The sequence below is a fragment of the Cetorhinus maximus genome, chromosome 13 (genome assembly GCF_964194155.1).
Source record: "Cetorhinus maximus chromosome 13, sCetMax3.hap1.1, whole genome shotgun sequence".
NCBI lineage: Eukaryota > Metazoa > Chordata > Chondrichthyes > Lamniformes > Cetorhinidae > Cetorhinus > Cetorhinus maximus.
This window is the reverse complement of record NC_135891.1, coordinates 99,492,506-99,509,252: the sequence shown is the minus strand read 5'-3', so window position 1 is coordinate 99,509,252 and position 16,747 is coordinate 99,492,506. Positions and strand designations below refer to the sequence as shown.

The window sequence follows — 16,747 nt, the reverse complement described above, 5'->3', positions numbered from 1 at the left end:
TGGCAGCATCTGTGGAGAGAGAAATAGTGCTAATGTTTCAGACCTGTGACCTTTTCGTCAGAATTCCCAGCATCCGTAGAATTTTGCTTATGTAATAGTTCCCTCAGAAATTTGGTATGGTTAACTGTTTTATTCAAGGCTGTTTGTCATTCTCACTGAAACTCTTAGGGCAGAATCATCCCAGATTTGCACTAAGTGCAGTAGTGGGCAACAAAGAGGTAATTTTACCCTCCGGCCACAATGGTAGCTTTTTACGTTGTATCATCTGTTTCCCACCTTATTAATTATGCAGCCACAGGAAACCTGTTGCCATGCCATTACCAACATCATTTCCTCACTCCAGGGACCATACCTAAACTGCAGCCACGCACACAATTCTCAATACTTGCAGCCTAGGACTGCTCCAGTGAAGACATGGTGCTGAAAGCCCGGAGGTGTTCAGTGACCCATCACTGGAATGCCTTGATGTCCCCTACCCCAGCTCTGGCCGCAGGAGGTTCAGCAATCTCACCAAACTGGCTTGAGAGGTGGTGGCAGTGGTGGTCAATACCAACACTGCACAGAAGAGGCTGGCCATCCAATGCAGAAAGAGGATGAATGATCTCAGGGTAAGGCAATCATCTCATCGCCCTAAATTCACACATTCAAGCCCAACACACTGGCATCTCACTCACTGCCAGCTCAAGGGACATCACCACTCACACACACACTCTCTCCTTCTCCCCCTCACACCTCCACCTGGCCTCATCTCTTCAGGAGACTGCCTCCTCAGCTCGGACCATCTTGAGACCACATGCACAGATCAGCATGTACCCCCACACACACTCTGGGATATCCCCCTTCCCCAGTACAGCCCTTGCCCTGCAGCCTCTCTTCATCCCCCATCACCTCTTTTCCCCAAACAAGACCTAGTCCCGCAGCTGTTGAAAAGCCATTCCTGCCTTACACTGGTCTGGTAGATAGAGACCTGCCCATGAGCCCCCTAAAAGTGATGTGGTGCTGCCTGCGAAGCCTGGTGCTGATGACAGCGAATTTTGCCCCAAGAAATGTAGGCAAGCAAACCTAGAAGTTCTGAGTGAAGTACAGTTGTGAAACACGCCAAGGTGCCCAGATGATCCAGCGTGGGTGGATGATTCCAGCGGGCGAGGCTTATAATGATGTATTAGAGTGAAGTTTCCGGCACTGGGAAATGTGGCCCGCCATTGATGGGCAGAGAGGACGAACTGGTTTTACAACTTTTGGCCTTCCTGCCATATTGTCCGCTCAAGTCTGCCATGACTCCAAGCGCCAACAGGCACGGAAAATTCCACCCTTAATGCCATGATGTCCTGAAAGCTTGCACTAATTTCTCTTCTCTCAATACAAGGACTTTAGTATCTGAATTAGGGGTTCATTCAGGGTTGGATGCACCCCTGATGCAACTTGCTCGTCAGCTATCAGCTTATCATGTCTTAGCAGAACATAAATATTCCTGAGTAAACCTTAAAATACTGTGTTATCCACAAAGCCAGCTATACATTGCAGGCGTTTGAAAAGATCTGCTATCTGGTTTAAGGATTCTCCAATTTACAGCATTCCATAATCCTGTTGTAGAACTTGGTTAAGGACCAGCCTCTTTAGCATACAAGTTGTAGCCAAATTTCTTTCCACTTAAATAAGTTTACAAGACAATATCCCTCTGGCTCTATCGAGTAAATGAGAAAACAGGTTTCATTATAGTTTTAGTCTGCCAATGTTTCTTTAGCTGTACATGAACAAGACACTGGTCCTGCTAGAGTTTTCCACGCACTGGTTATATTGGACCTTCTTTGCTGAAATAAAAGCAAAATACTGCGAATGCTGGAGATCTGAAATAAAGACAAAGACAAAAAAATGCTGGATAAACTCAGCAGACCTGGTAGTATCTGTGGAGAGAGAACCCGAGTTAACATTTCTTTTCCAATATGACTCTTCTTCAGAACTTGCACATATTGGAAACCTTCTGTGTTCCAAAGAAGAGCCATATGGGGCACGTAACATTAACTCTGTTTCTCTCTATACAGATACTGCCAGACCTGCTGAGCTTTTCCAGCATTTTCTGTTTTCGTCTTTGCTGAATACAAGGGTTTTTTCAGTTTGGTCTTTTGCTCTGTGCTAAAACTAGATTGTTATGACTGCCGCTTAATAGATTTTTAATAGTCTACAACCTGCTAAGATGAGAAAAAGGTGATGTTTTTGTGTTAATTTGTCACTTTCTCTTTTGTTTAGTTTAAAAAAAAGACTGATTAGAGATGTAGCTGAATGGGCATGAATTAACATAGGGGAAGAAATGTTAGCCAATTTCTTGAGACTTTTTCTAAATATTGTGCTCGTGTGCAAGAGAGAAATAAAAACTCTTTCCTTTCTAACTAGGAACATAAAACGCTCCGCTTGATGGAAATCCAAATTAAAAGCAGAAAATGCTGGAAAATACTCAGCAGGTCTGGAATCATCTGTGGAGAGAGAAATAAGAGTTAATGTTTTGGATTTGTGACCTTCCATCAGAACTGAGAAAAGTTAGAAATGTAATGGGTTTTGAGCAAGTGAAAGGGGGGAGTGTGGGATGTACAATAAAAGGGAAGGTCTGTGATAGGGTGGAGGTGATGAGAGATTAAATGACGAAAGTTTTCATGGTACAAAGCCAAATGGAGTGGTAAAGGGAAGGAAAATAGAAACCAATGAAAGTGAACAAGATAGCAGAGACTCCCTTTGACTTTTTGCCACAAAACCTTTTGTCATTTAATCTCTCCTGCCCTCCACCCTATCACAGACTTTCCCTTTTGTTGTCCTTCCCACATGCCCCCCTTTCACTTCCTCAAAACCTATTATGTTTCCAACTTTTCTCAGTTCTGATGAAAAGTCACAGACCTGAAACATTAACTCTGTTTTTCTCTCTCCACAGATGCTGCCGGACCTGCCTAGTATTTCCAGTATTTTTGTTCTTTTACTCCTTTTCTAGCCACTTAGTGCTTAACAGCAAGTGCTCCTAGATGAGTATGGATTATTAGATGTAATTAAAAGTTCCTTCTAGTCAGTCTCAGCAATCTTGCTAACTTAAACTTGGAAGGGGACTCTCCACTAGTTGTATTTCTCCTTTTGCCATGCTGAGCCTTCCTATGGCCTGTCTGACTGAAATTGTGCAATTATTGCTGAATTAAGGACAATTTTTGTCTATAGGTTTATACCCACTAGGAACTGGATTAGGATTTTGAACTCATCCCACATTAGGGAGGGAAAGTTTTATCCTCCTCCTCCTCCCCCACCAAAGATTGGTCTAGATTCAACTCCTATAACGAAGGTCAAGTGTGCGTATAATCAGTTGCAAACTGGTTTCCTTCTTGCACCAATATGAACAGATTTCAATGATCCCCATTAGATTGTAGGATTTACCCATGGAATGCAAAGAATAACCTGAAAGAACCGAAATGCTTCACCTAAAAGTGATTGACCTACTTTTACTTTGTTTTATCTGGGTGTTAAGGTCAGCTGTGTATACAGATAAGAGTGTGAATGATTAAATTTTCATTCTCATGGGCTGCAATGTTTAACTAAGATTTTTGTTGTGTTCTAGATGGTATTCATAATGGTCCTGATGTTTGGAACTCATCCAGTGGAATGGGTCAGCCAGGATATGGAGGTTTGATGGCAAATTCTTCATCCCATTTGTCCCAATCTGGTGGCTACAGCAACCTTCATCCACAAGAACGCCTGGTAAGTAAACTTTGTCTTCAGAATAATGATCCTAGGTCAGAAATGCTTGTTTATCTATTCAATTTTAAGGAAAAAATGAAAACATTCCTCTTGGGTGTACAGGATTTTAGCATGTGGAAAACCTGTTATATTGTAAGTTTTGCACTTAGTATTATTGCTTGGATTTTTATACAGATATTTTATTCTTAAGAGTTAATTGGAATGTAGTTACATTTTCAGCACTGGTCAAACAATTGATTGATAATGTGAATACAGGCTATGGTGAATGCAGGCTATGGTATCCACAGTGATACCTTCTGAAAAAAGATAACTTTCGGTGAGTAAGCTCATACAAATGTATTCAAAATTCTTTAAGGTAAGCTCTAAGCAAACCAAAGCAGTTTTAGAATAGCTGTTAAAGAACTTTTTTTTAATGAAAACTTAACAGCATTTATGAAGAACAGCATTGAAAGACTGAAATGAGCAGCTTAGGTGATGTAGACAAAGTATGCAACAGTACTCGGCCACTCTTGCATTTTTGAAATCGTTGACGGATCTGAATCAGCATCAGTGATTGAGGAGGCTGTTAATCTGATTTTTATTTTTTCCAATGTCTTTGCTTATGTGCCAGGTCTCCAGGTAATGTAGGGGGAAAAAAACAATTGAAAATTTTTATGCCAGGCAAAGTGTGTGTATAATCAGATCCTTATGCCAGGAGTGAAATTTAAGTTTTTCTTCACATAAAAGGATCAAGTGTGAAAGGTACATTTTGCACTCAACATGATGTGTTGGACAGTGCAACCTATTTCCTGTTTGGGGCATGAAAAGTCACATCAGACATTCAGAGGTCAAATATAATTTGGCCAGTTGGAAAGTAAGAGTCTTTGAGCTGTACGTAACAATGTGCTCCAACCTCCCAGGAACGTTCCTGCTGCACTGTGTGAACTTGTGTTTCCCTTAAGAACCATCATATCTGAGTGACACTCCTAATTAGTGCTGAATTTGACCACTTTCATGTTATGGGTCGTATTCGGGAGGAACTGGGTCGAGACAACTGAATTTATTTCGTGTAGTCTACTGTCTGTTATGGAAGAATCCTGTTAGCCCCTCAAACCAGTTCCACCATTCAGTTAGATCGTGGCTAAATTTCATTAATCCACCTTGGTTCCATATCCCTTAATCCCCTTGCCTAACAATACTTGTAACCTATCAATCTCAGTTTTGAATTTTTCAATTGGGCTAACTTCAATTTTTTAGGAGGGCGAAGATAGGATGAGAAAGAGTCCCAGACTTTCACTGCCTTTTGTAAAAAGAAGTGCTCCTGAAATTGCCCCCAAATGACCCAGCAAGGTTATGATTCCTTGAGTAATTTATATTGAAACAGTTCTTCCTCGCCCTTCATACATTACAGAGCTTGCAGCTTTTTTTAGAGCGGACTCAGTATTTACAGGCTAAAAAGCTTAAAGATTGCGTGTAATTTTCAACCTTTTTTTTGCACAATGATACTAATAATCAGGAGTATCATGGTCCTATATGTACATTCAAAGTGCCGAAACTGGGAGTGTTTTGGAAAAAAATACAGATGATCACATTTTATGCTTTTCCATCTAATTGAATCAGCTGTTTGCTTTGAGTTATGTTTCAGGCCATTAATCATGTAAAGAGACTTGTGGCCACATTATTGCTCTTGTAGAAAAAATGTTCACTGTTCAATTTATAACCATGGGGCAGAAGAAATTATGATGTAGCAGCCCCTAATGACTGCATGCACTTGAAACTTGTATGTATCTCAAGGGGCATGTTCAGTTTTTGATTGGCCCTGACTATAAACCATGTCCACTTAATGTAGCCCACCTAAACTGGGTAGGTGATGGCATAGTGATATTGTCGCTGGACTAGTAATCCAGAGACCCAGGGTAATGCTCTGGGGACCCGGGATCGAATCCCACCACGGCAGATGGTGGAATTTGAATTCAGTAAAAATCTGGAATTGAAAGTCTAATGATGACCATGAAACCATTGCCGATTGTTGTTCACCACTGTCCTTTAGGGAAGGAAATCTACCATCCTTACCTGGCTATGTGCGACTCCAGACCCACAGCAATGTGGTTGACTCTTAATTGCCCTTGTTCAGAGTGCATTTAGGGGTGGGCAATAAATGCTGGCCTAGCCAGCGACGCCCACATCCCATGAATGAATAAAAACCTAATACGTCATAATTAAATCCAGTGATATTCAAAAAGGAAATTCTATTGAAACAAATTTCCTCGGATTTTTGCTGTGCGACTTTGACAAATTTTACATTTTATTACCTTGCCTGCTGACTCCTTGCCCCTCCCAACCATGACGATGCAAAAACAACTTTCTCTTATTGCCAAAGGTGGAGGCAGCCTCCTGCGAAAGCTCTTGACCTTTCCTGCTCATAAAGCTGAAGTTTAGTGCCTGAAAAAAAGAGGTTATAATTTACATTCTGTTAGTTTCTCTATAAATCCATTTTCTAAGAGAATTGCAGTATTTAAAATCTAAGATGGCAGTCCAATGTGCAATTAATGGCAAAATAGTGAGGATTTCTTCATGTGAACCACAGTTGTTGGTTCAGTTGCTGAATGCCAGATAAGAAGATCCATAAATGAAGCACTCAGTTTCCATTCTGATTTAAACATTCGTCTGTCATGGTTGAAGGATTAAAAATTTCTAAGTACCACGGAGATAGCTAATGTTTATAGTTTCGAAATATGGCTTAGTGGCATAATGGTTGGAAATACTCGTATGTTTCTGTTCTTCAATTCCTGGGGCAGAATCTTCGGCTCAGCGAGTGAGGGCGGGGCCCGCTCGCCGAGGCATAAAATGATGCGCGGTGACATCGGGCGTGCGTCCCAACATCACCACGCGTCATTCAGATTTTCAGTTCGGCAGGCATGCAGCCGACTTGGCTGCACGCCTGCCAAACTGTCAAAGGCCTATTAAGGCCAGTTAACTATCAATTAAATCAATAAACTCAGCTGCCCGTCCAACCTTAAGGTTGGCGGGGAGGCAAAGAGCCCAGGCAGCCTTCGCGTTTATCATGGAACCTCATCCATGGGCAAGATGATGTTTCATGAAGGTTTTTAAAGTCTTGTAAAAAAAATTTAATATAATTAATATACATGTCCCAGCTCATGTGACAGTTTCACATGAGGAGACATGTCTTCCTTTTATTAAATTTTTTTGGACTTAAACTAATCTCCCTGAGGCAGCTCTGTGCCTCATGGAGATTTCTGCGCTCTTTCACACACATGCGCAAAAGAGCACACTCTCCGACTGAGGCAACCCCCCACCAGCCCAGGGAGCACATAGCGTTTCCAGGCGCACGTCACGTTGGGCAGGCCTTAATTGGCCCGCCCATGTAAAATGGCTGTGCGCAAGCCGTCTCCTGCCTAACCCCCCCAATGGGGAGAAAATTCTCCCTCTGAAGCTGTAACATGTACTTGCTTGTGGCCTCTTCAAAGACTTGCATCAATGCCACTTGGTGACGTACTGCCAATAACCTCACAAGGAGGACCAGGACCCACTCTTGTCTCGTTCTGTAAAGAAGCACTTCCTTCTGCTTGGTATTTGTCAAATATGTCATGATTGAGATTGCATCAGGATGACCTGTATAAGGAATCATGGTGTGAACCTGTTATATCATTCAGCCAACCTTCTTACCTTCTAAACATTTCAAGAAATGTTGGAAATGTGTAATGAATAAAAATTTCATTTTTGTTGAAGAGCCAAGATTACAAACATGAAGGTAGGAATATATATTGTGTATACAAGTATACTAATCTGTTGGGTTGCATTCTTTGCTTGTTGGATTTCTAAGTATAGCACATAAGGGAAGTCTGGAACCAATATTAGTTTCATGATGAGCCTTTCCTTCACCCATTGTGTTTGAGATTGAAGTGAGGGTCTAGTCAGTGGGATAAGGAGGTTAGATTAATTGTAACAAAAACAAAAATACCTGGAAAAACTCAGCAGGTCTGACAGCATCTGCGGAAAGGAACACAGTTGACGCTTTGAGTCCGTATGACTCTTCATCAGCAGTATTTTGCTTTTATCTTAGATTAATTGTGCTTGGTTTAAGAGCATCGTGCTATGGCTGATTATGCCTTACGCCTTTGTTACTTTGTTTTTTTTTAATTCAGTGATGAAATCCAGGTTTTATGGTTGACTTGTTCTAGACATGTGCACTATAACCAACGTACCTTCAGCATTTAAAAAAAATTGGTGAATGAGCTTTGTACCATTACGTTTTTCTCTTGCAGAGCTACCCAATACACAGTGTGCCATCAACAGAAGTTAACGGAAGTCTTCCTTCTATGTCTGGTTTCCACTGTTCCAATAACGCAGGTTCGGCTGCGTACGGCGTTTCATCTCACACACCCCCAATCAGTGGGACAGAAACCATCATGAGTATGTATGGCTTTTTAATGCATAATTGCAGCACATCTTTTGATCTATTTAGGGCTATGAAGTGTACATTGTCCTCCGTGCATTGATAGAAAGTAGGGTCCTAACAATAACTTACAAATACCTGCAGCGCTTTCCACCTGAATGAGACAGATTTTTGTTGACTTTTTTCTGTCATCAATGTATTTATCATTTGAAGAATTGAAACTTCCATTGTCACCCAAATATATGCAGTGGCATTGTTAATGTCATGACTGCTTTTGTATTACATTGATTTGTCAAGACCTAGATCATTGTATTTCGTTGTCACCTGAACAAGTTGAAGAGTCCTGCCAAGTTTCTACTTACTATTTCTTGTGGGTAGTGTTTTTGAGAATGGAATATTTTTGCTGAACGCGGTACTTATTTTCTTTTCAGTAGTGGCTGAAGAATTCATAGAATTGCATTAAATTCAGTCCGGTGAATAAAGATGCTTTCTCAGACAGCTCACCAGAAAAACAAAAAGCTCGCACAAAATTCAGTTTTGTGTCTCACCTTTTTTCAACTGAATTATTTCATGCATTTCAATAAAACGAAATGTTCAAAATAATCAGCCCCGGTTGTACCTGGCCATTAGATTTGGCATCCAAGCTTGATTTATTTGAGCCCGTGTAAATTGTGCTTTGCACAAGTTTAAAAATGTTTGTTTTTGCTCTGCAGTGCACACAGGCTTAATTTATTTTTAAGTTGAAATTGTTAAATGTTTTGATTATCGTCATTGGATGTGGTGAGGAGCACAAGCTCAACAAACTCGCAACATTTAGTGTAAGAAATATTTCACTGTAATAATCAGAAAAAGAGGTTACAATTCATGAGGTTACTTTTTGCCTCTGGCTTGGTTTGGCCATTTTCCATTTTACAGAATAAAAGTACCAAAGGTAGATTTACCTCCATAGAAATCGCTGATCTCATTTCAAAGAAATATTTTTTCATATGAGGAATGAAATATGCAGGAATGACTCCCCATCAAAGCCAGCTCATCAAAAAAAAAGAACCCTTGTCATTATTCCACTGACACTCGGTGCAACCATATCTGGTCACCATCAGAGCAAAAAACTAATGTTTTGGCGGGCTGATCTCTGGCATCATCAGTTTGGATTGTATTTCTGTAAGAAGTAACTCAGGAAACCCTGTAGAGCTTGCACATGAATGACTTACCTTTAAACCTAAGGTACAAGATGAGTGTAATGTTAAGCGTAGTTAACTCAGAAGACTGCCTAAATTCAGCAAAAAGAAATTTTTTGGACCACATTTAACATATTTTTGACTAAATAATGTCTGAATTCTGACTGGAATGAGAAATTTTAAATCCTACTTTCTGTTGCACATTTCAAATGGAATATGATTTCTGTATATCCAGAAATGTAATGCATGAAAATCATTTAACTTTATTTGTAGACGTGGTGTGGAAAACCTTTAGGAAGCAATGATAATTTTTTGGTCAGGCCGTTAGTAGCAATTGAGGGAAAATTACTCCTGGAACTACAGCATTCAATATAAGTTGAGTATTAGATGGAATGACTGCTGTTTCTTTTGGAGAGATTTATAAGACAGTCATGTTGAATCATACATTTTCATTAGAAATTACTGACATTTTGCGCACCTTCACCTGCTAAAATGAATTGCACACGGGTATAACAATGGATGGAGTTGCTTTCCCTGCACCCCCTTAATAATCTTCATGTGGCGTTCACTATTTAGTAAATGTTGTCCCCCCTGAGTCTGAAGCTAATGGGTTCTTCTGCAGGAGTTTTCTTTTGCCTTTCCTTAGGTTTTGATCCTGTTTTACGCATGCCCAGAATGTGCTTTGAGATATTGAAAACGTTTCTTTAAATTCTTGGTTTTTAAATAGGGAAAAGGAGTATATAAAGCTAATACGGATCTCCTGCTGGTGAGCACAGCTAAAAATGACCAGAAGGCCCACAGATGAGAGTTGGGATGTATTATTATGTTGGAAGTGCTTAAAAGGATAGGCATTCTTTGCGTTTTTTTACATGCTAAACCTCGTTCACTATAAAGTAAATACATTCAACCCACATGTAAGGAGCGTATAGATCACAGGTAGGGTTAGAACATCGTAACACTGTTCCTCGAATTCACACTCCTTTTGGGCACACATTTTCTCGAGTGTGGGATAGTAAATTGACCCTTCTGTGTGAAGATTGATTTCAGTAGTTGAGTAGTTCTGACATGATTATATGTAATACACTGTACATATGGGACAACATAATGGCCTAGACTTTGCAATAGTAATTGATGGCAAAACTTTGGCGTCATTACTCTACTGAAATTGACAGCAACTTCGGGAATTTGTACATGCGCACAATCAAGTGGAAATGCAGGTGTTGCTGACAGTGATTCTACACCCCTCCAGAGGGGGCACTGTCGAGGCCTTGCCCACCCTCCTCAGAATACAATTAATGATTCATCTATGAAGTGATGAGGACTTCCCGTTCTTACCCTGTTAGTCTTGCTGTAAAAACCCTTGGGAAAATGTTACACCTTGTTGAATGAGGTGTAACTGGGTTTTTAAACAGCATATTAACTTCATGATTGCTGTTAAAACTCCCAATTGCCTGAAATCTAATTTTATGTTTACGGAATGTCAGGTTTCTCCACTATCTTTTTAAAAAACCTACATGCTTAAAATATTTTTAAATGTCTTCCTTATTTTAGTTTCTAACTTTAATCCAATTATCATTTATTTCACTATCTGAAATTTTAAATTATAAGTGAAGGATAATGTGCGTTAGACTTCAGTGTGATCTGGTTGCTTAGCCCTGCTGTTCAACATCGCTGTTGTTGGATGCCTGGAAAGCCTCTTCACTTGGTACCAGATTTAAACTGTTGTCAGGAAAGTGGAAATCCATGTCACAGAGATGGTTAGATCTTTGTGGGGAACTTTCTTTGAGATCAGCAGCGATGCCATTGCATTGCGGCTGACCAAAAAACCCAGGCCATAATCTTGTAGGAGATTTAATTTAAAAGGTAAAAGCAAAATACTGCAGATGCTGGAAATCTGAAAAAAAAAAATAAAAATAGCTGGAAAAATTCAGCAGGTCTGACAGCATCTGTGGAGAGGAAGACAGAGTTAACGTTTCGAGTCCATGTGACTCTTCATCAGAACTAAAGGTTCTGATGAAGAGTCATACGGACTCAAAACGTTAACTCTGTCTTCCTCTCCACAGATGCTGTCAGACCTGCTGAGTTTTTCCAGCTATTTTTGTTTTTATAGGAGATTTAATTTGTTGGTTGTCACCTTGTAAAGCATGTGGAGGTATTTAAAGCTTGGTACTTGTTATACCCTGGGTTACACACCTTTTAGTTGATACAAGCACAATAGTTTTAGCAACCTTGCATAGCAAATCAGCTTTAAAATAATAAGTACTTCTTATTGCCTTTTAAAAAATAAAGGTTTTAGGCAATGGAGCACGGATGTTAGGAGTGAATTGAAGACTAGCCTTGACACAGGGTGGATCAGAGTAACATTTACAAATAGGATGTTGATCACAGATTTTACGTTGCTTGAAAGTAAGCTTCCATGATGTCCTAACTTAGTGCAGGTTGTGGTATCCTGACTTTAAAAATAAAATATTAATATATCTGATCTAACTGCTCCATCTGTTTGTCACTGTGGGCACAAATGCTTGTTTTAAAGAAATTGACATCATTTTGATGTCAGAGTTTTTCAGTCTTGTCCATCATTTACTTTTAAGTTTGCCAAGGGAAATTAACTTTTATTTTTGTTAGCCATATTTAGTTATGCAAACATTATTTACAAATTTATTAGTGGGATAACCTAATGTTTTAAGAAGTAAGCGTCTAGGCCTTTGTTTAATAAATGTATGTTTCTGTGTAATTTTTTTTAAAAAAACAAGAGGTTGGAATGGTTTATCTTAGTTTCAGATACAGCTGTTATCCTAACATAAAATATTAACTGTATTTACCTGCTGGGTTTCCTGTTAATGTATCTATTCTGGTTTTAGCTAACAGAGGAAGCTCAGCTGGCAGTCCACAAACCTGTGATGCACTGGGAAAGGCTCTAGCCTCGGTAAGCTTGCACAATAAGTCATTTTAAAGTAAGGATTTAATTAACATGAACCCAGCTTATTGCAGGATTAGAATTGTGTATGCAGTCAAATTCAGAACGTTTGGAATTAACTACATTTCAGGTGCCAGTGTGTGAATTCAACTTCAAAAGAAGAGTGCAGTTAAGTAGACAGTCTTTGTGTTAGAAAAGAATAACTTCATTTTGGGCCTTATCCTATTTTCCAGATCTATTCACCAGACCACACCGGCAATAACTTCCATTCAAATCCATCAACACCAGTTGGGTCCCCACAGGCAATTGCAGGTAAATTAAGGTTTTATGTTAGTTTTTCCCAAGGTCCGACATTCAGGTGTTCATTTTCAGAAATGCTAAGGTTAGCATCCTGTCCAAATTGTTCAGCTGTAAATCTATATGTACTGTTGTTCCATTATGCTTGAGCATGGTGGTGCTATTGCACCATCCAGTGTTCAAAACTGAAATCGCAGCAGTTTTTTAAATGATTTAAAATGGGATTTGTATCTTCGTTCTTGGGATGTGGGTGCATTGGCCAAGGCCAGCACATAATCTCCCTAATTGTCCTTGAGAAAGTGATGATGAACTGCTGCAGACCATGTGGTGTAGACGCCCCCACAAAGTGCTGTGGAAGAAACCTTGGCAAGTTGCTGCAGTGCATCTTGTAGATGGAATGCCATGCGACCACTGGTGGTGGAGGGAATGAATGGATGGGGATATAATGTACTCAGTAAAGTTCTAGGTCTTGTGAGTGGATCCAATGAAAATTAAGCAAACGGGATATTTTAAGCTTTGTATAATTGACGTTGAATAAAACACAGCTTCACTGGTTGTCGTTGTCGTTTTATAGGTACAGGTCAGTGGTCTAGATCTGGAGGCCAAGGTGCATTATCACCAAATTATGAAGGGACAGTACATAACCTGGTAAGATTTTCATACTTATTTCCTTTTGTACTTTGGTTTGTAAATTATAATCTACATAGCATCAATTTTAATTCATTTCTGTGCATTCATCGAAGATCCACTCAAAAGCAATTATTTGGAAGAAAATGATCTGTACTATCCTTTTGTCAGCAGGTTTGAGGTTTTTGCTCAAACTAAGTTTTTAATTGAACTCTTGGCAAAGTATGCCCAGAGCAGTGAAACAAATTTACACATCAATTTATTTTGTGATACCTGATCTTGTGGCATTTATTATGCTGCAGTTGTTGCCTTTTCTGTACGGCTATCTGATAGAGCTATTGAAACAGGGGTAGCTCATTGAGCCATTTGAGTTAGATCCATTGTTCAGTTAAATCAGTGGCTGATTTTGTAAGCACCATTTATTTACCCGCCTTAATTCCACATCCCTTGACACCCTTACTTAATCTATCAGTCTAGAAAATTTTAACAGAGCTCCAGGTTTCCAGTAGTGTAGGTGGAAAAAGCGCTTCCCACCTTCGTACCCAAGTAACCTAGCTCTAATTTTAAGATTGTCTGCCCTTGTTCCGGATTCCCCCAATAGAAGAAATAGTTACTCTGTATGTATCCCATTGAATCCCATTAAAATTTTACACACCACAATTGGTTTATGTCTTAACCTTGTAAACTGAAGGGAATAAGTGCCAGTTTCATCCAACTTTGCCCCAATTTAACCCTTTAAATCTCTGGTGATGTTGTCCTGTATTTCCCACAAGGCCTGTATATCTTTCCTGAGGTTTGGTACCTAAAACTAAACAGGACTCCATATATGGGGTCTTGCTGAGGCTTTGTACAGCTGAAGCATTGCTTCTTACTTTAGCATTGCAACCCCCTCCCCCGCCCTTCAAAATCATGTTGGTGAAAATGAAGCAATCCTCTTAGTCTCCTGCCAGCAACTCACCAAGCTGCTGTGGTGGATTCCCATGAGATCCCAAGCTGCCACCTCATGCTTAGCCCAGTGGTGCAATGCTTCAGTGACCAGCTTTGCCCTGAGCTGAGCTTCCTTCTACACGTCTATTTCTGAATTCTCTGAAATATGTCCTACACTCAACCTTACTTCTCCTTACTGCTTTTGAGACACTAGCCCATACCTCTGTCACCTCCCTGCTTGCCCTCATAAATGCCCTCTTTGCTGGTTTCTTGCCTTTATCCTCCACAATCTATCTCAACAGTACAACACCCCCATCCTTACCAAGCTCCACTAGCTGCTTATACCCTGGTAAATTATCAGAGCCTCTTGCCCAAAACACTCCATATCCTGTCTCCACCTTACCATCTATAATGTGTGGACCTCGGACGAATGATGTTCTGGCACTCAACCGATACTGTTTACTGTTCGTTTTCTGTTCCTTCTACATCACTGAGTGTCTGTTCCTTGGGCTGCGTTGCCCCTATCCTCTAGATCTTCCCCCTCAAAGTTGTTCATCTTAACCACCACCTTTCCTGTTTTCACATGTTTTAAAACCTATTTCTTTTGTGTGCTTTCACCACAGCCCCTCTGCCTTTTTTGACGCATTCTTTTCTGCTTGGTGCCCACCATTTTGTCAAGTACTGAGACATGCTGTACCTTTTTGAGAGTACAGTGTAAAACAAGTGTTAACCTCTTGTCACCAGAGTATCCAGTGCTTGAGAATGTTGGCTAAAATGGATTGAAAGAAATCTAACTTGTAAAAGGAACTCTGTTTCTTCAAAGCCCATTTTTACTGGTGATTGATCTCTCTTTGTTAACTTGGTTTTGGACACTCATGCCAAGAAAAGAAAATGTACAGTTCCTGGGTTTCCAACGTGCCACATCAAATCACTAACGGTGTGAAATGATCTGGTGGTGCGAAGCCATTAACCCCTCCAAGGCAAATGTTAGGTTGTTAGTAAACAGGAAATGTCTGTGTTGAAATTTGAGTGTGCTGTGTCCGTGAAATGTTACAATTGTGCGCAGCTGGGAACTTCTATTAAATAGAAGTTAATTAGAATACCTGAAAATTTAAGCTCCGTTGTATTTGTTGTCCCATCTTCAATTCGTCAATATTTGCACATCTTGCTACTCTGCTTCTAGGAATTTCTATCTTGCAAGACCAATTCATGTTAATAAAAGTCTTTATATGTTTGTGGAAGATGTCAGCTCAGTAATATAAAACCTACTGGTGGGTACTTGGTGTCCATCATGATTTCGTATTTGCTTTGAAGTGAAGGAAGTGGTTCCTCATATGAGGATCTTGCTTTTAAACAGCCTGAACTAAAAATTGTCAATAAGCCAAACTTGATCTATCTTACCAGTGAACTTCCTTTGTAATGAGGAGGCGAGGAACACCATTTAATCCTATTTTCTTTGCTTCTGAATGCACTGTTTGTTGCTGGAATATAGGTCCACAGGTGCTGGAAGCCCTCTGGTGCCTACCTATGTTTCTGTTTTATATCACAAGTCTAGATTGTTGCTTTCGCCTGGAGGCTCTGAGGTTACCCCAGCTGAAGCTGGTAGCTCGGCAGGAATCAAACTGGGGACCTTCAAATCTGTTTAGCTTTGTACCACACCCTGCAGTGCTTTTGCCAGAAAGGAGTCAAAGTTTTCTTTGTTTTGCCAGTTATGGCCAGAAACTCTCCTGACCATTAATTATCCTGCTTCCATATCGCAGGCCCCTGCTTAGACATTCCCTCTAGTGTTCCTGTTAGATATGGAACTAACAAGCTGACAGCCACTCTGGGAACACGTTACCTGCATAATCCTGAATCGCTTAAGTGCACTCAAAATATTTACATTGCTTTAAAATAAATGGCATGGTGGTTTCACCTAGTTGTTGATATCTTTATCTCCTACACCATACATAAGGAAACATTAGCAGATTATTGCGCTGAAGCTTCAAGTCTTGTCCCAAGTCTCAGTAGCAATATCATAGCCCCGTTCACAAAATGTAATTCTGCAACCTGATGACGTTCTGGTCATCCTGGGGCCTTCACATTGAAGGAGCTGTTTTTTTATTAATTATTTGGCTTTGTCCCTCCTGAAGGCAGCTCTTTGAAGTGTTTTGAATTTCTTAGAATTTTAATCCCGTACAGTGACTGATGCAACCACTCTGACCCTGTAACCATACGCCACTCGATAAACTAATTTGGGAACAGAGGAAGAAAAACTCACCTACCCTCAGCCCTCATCTCCATGACCCCCACACAAAAAAAAACTGGCACCATTTCGAGATGGAAATCCTAGTGATGGCCCCAAGCAGGAACTATGTTTTTCCTGTTATGTTACCCTCATTAGAGCGATAGGAAGACCTTGTAATCCAGTAGCACTTTTCACAACCTTGGGATCTCCCAAAGCACTTTACAAATCAGTGAGGTGCTTTTCAGATGTAGCTACTGTTATGTAGGAAATAATCTTGTACATCAGTAGCAATGGAATTTTTACAGAATTCCTTAAACCTTGCATTTCAATTAAGTATGATATTTGATCTTTTAACCATGCCAAATTTGCTGCAATTGTCCAAAAAATTGAAGCTGTACTCTGCAATTAATGTTTTCTTTTGAAAAAAATACTTTGAGCACTTCATTTCT

The 16,747-nt window shown here is 40.1% G+C and overlaps 1 protein-coding gene across 8 annotated transcripts in view; it reads left to right on the top strand.

Annotated features, from left to right (window-relative positions):
- Positions 1-16,747, top strand: part of LOC144688879 (transcription factor 4-like) — a 124,752-nt gene that overhangs the window by 87,563 nt on the left and 20,442 nt on the right. For all 8 annotated transcript variants that reach the window (XM_078555887.1, XM_078555884.1, XM_078555885.1 and 5 more), the window contains 5 exons: positions 3,590-3,729; positions 7,995-8,142; positions 12,165-12,229; positions 12,454-12,532; positions 13,092-13,165. In XM_078555887.1, the coding sequence (XP_078412013.1) occupies positions 3,590-3,729; positions 7,995-8,142; positions 12,165-12,229; positions 12,454-12,532; positions 13,092-13,165 (506 nt within the window). The remainder of the gene's footprint in view (positions 1-3,589; positions 3,730-7,994; positions 8,143-12,164; positions 12,230-12,453; positions 12,533-13,091; positions 13,166-16,747) is intronic.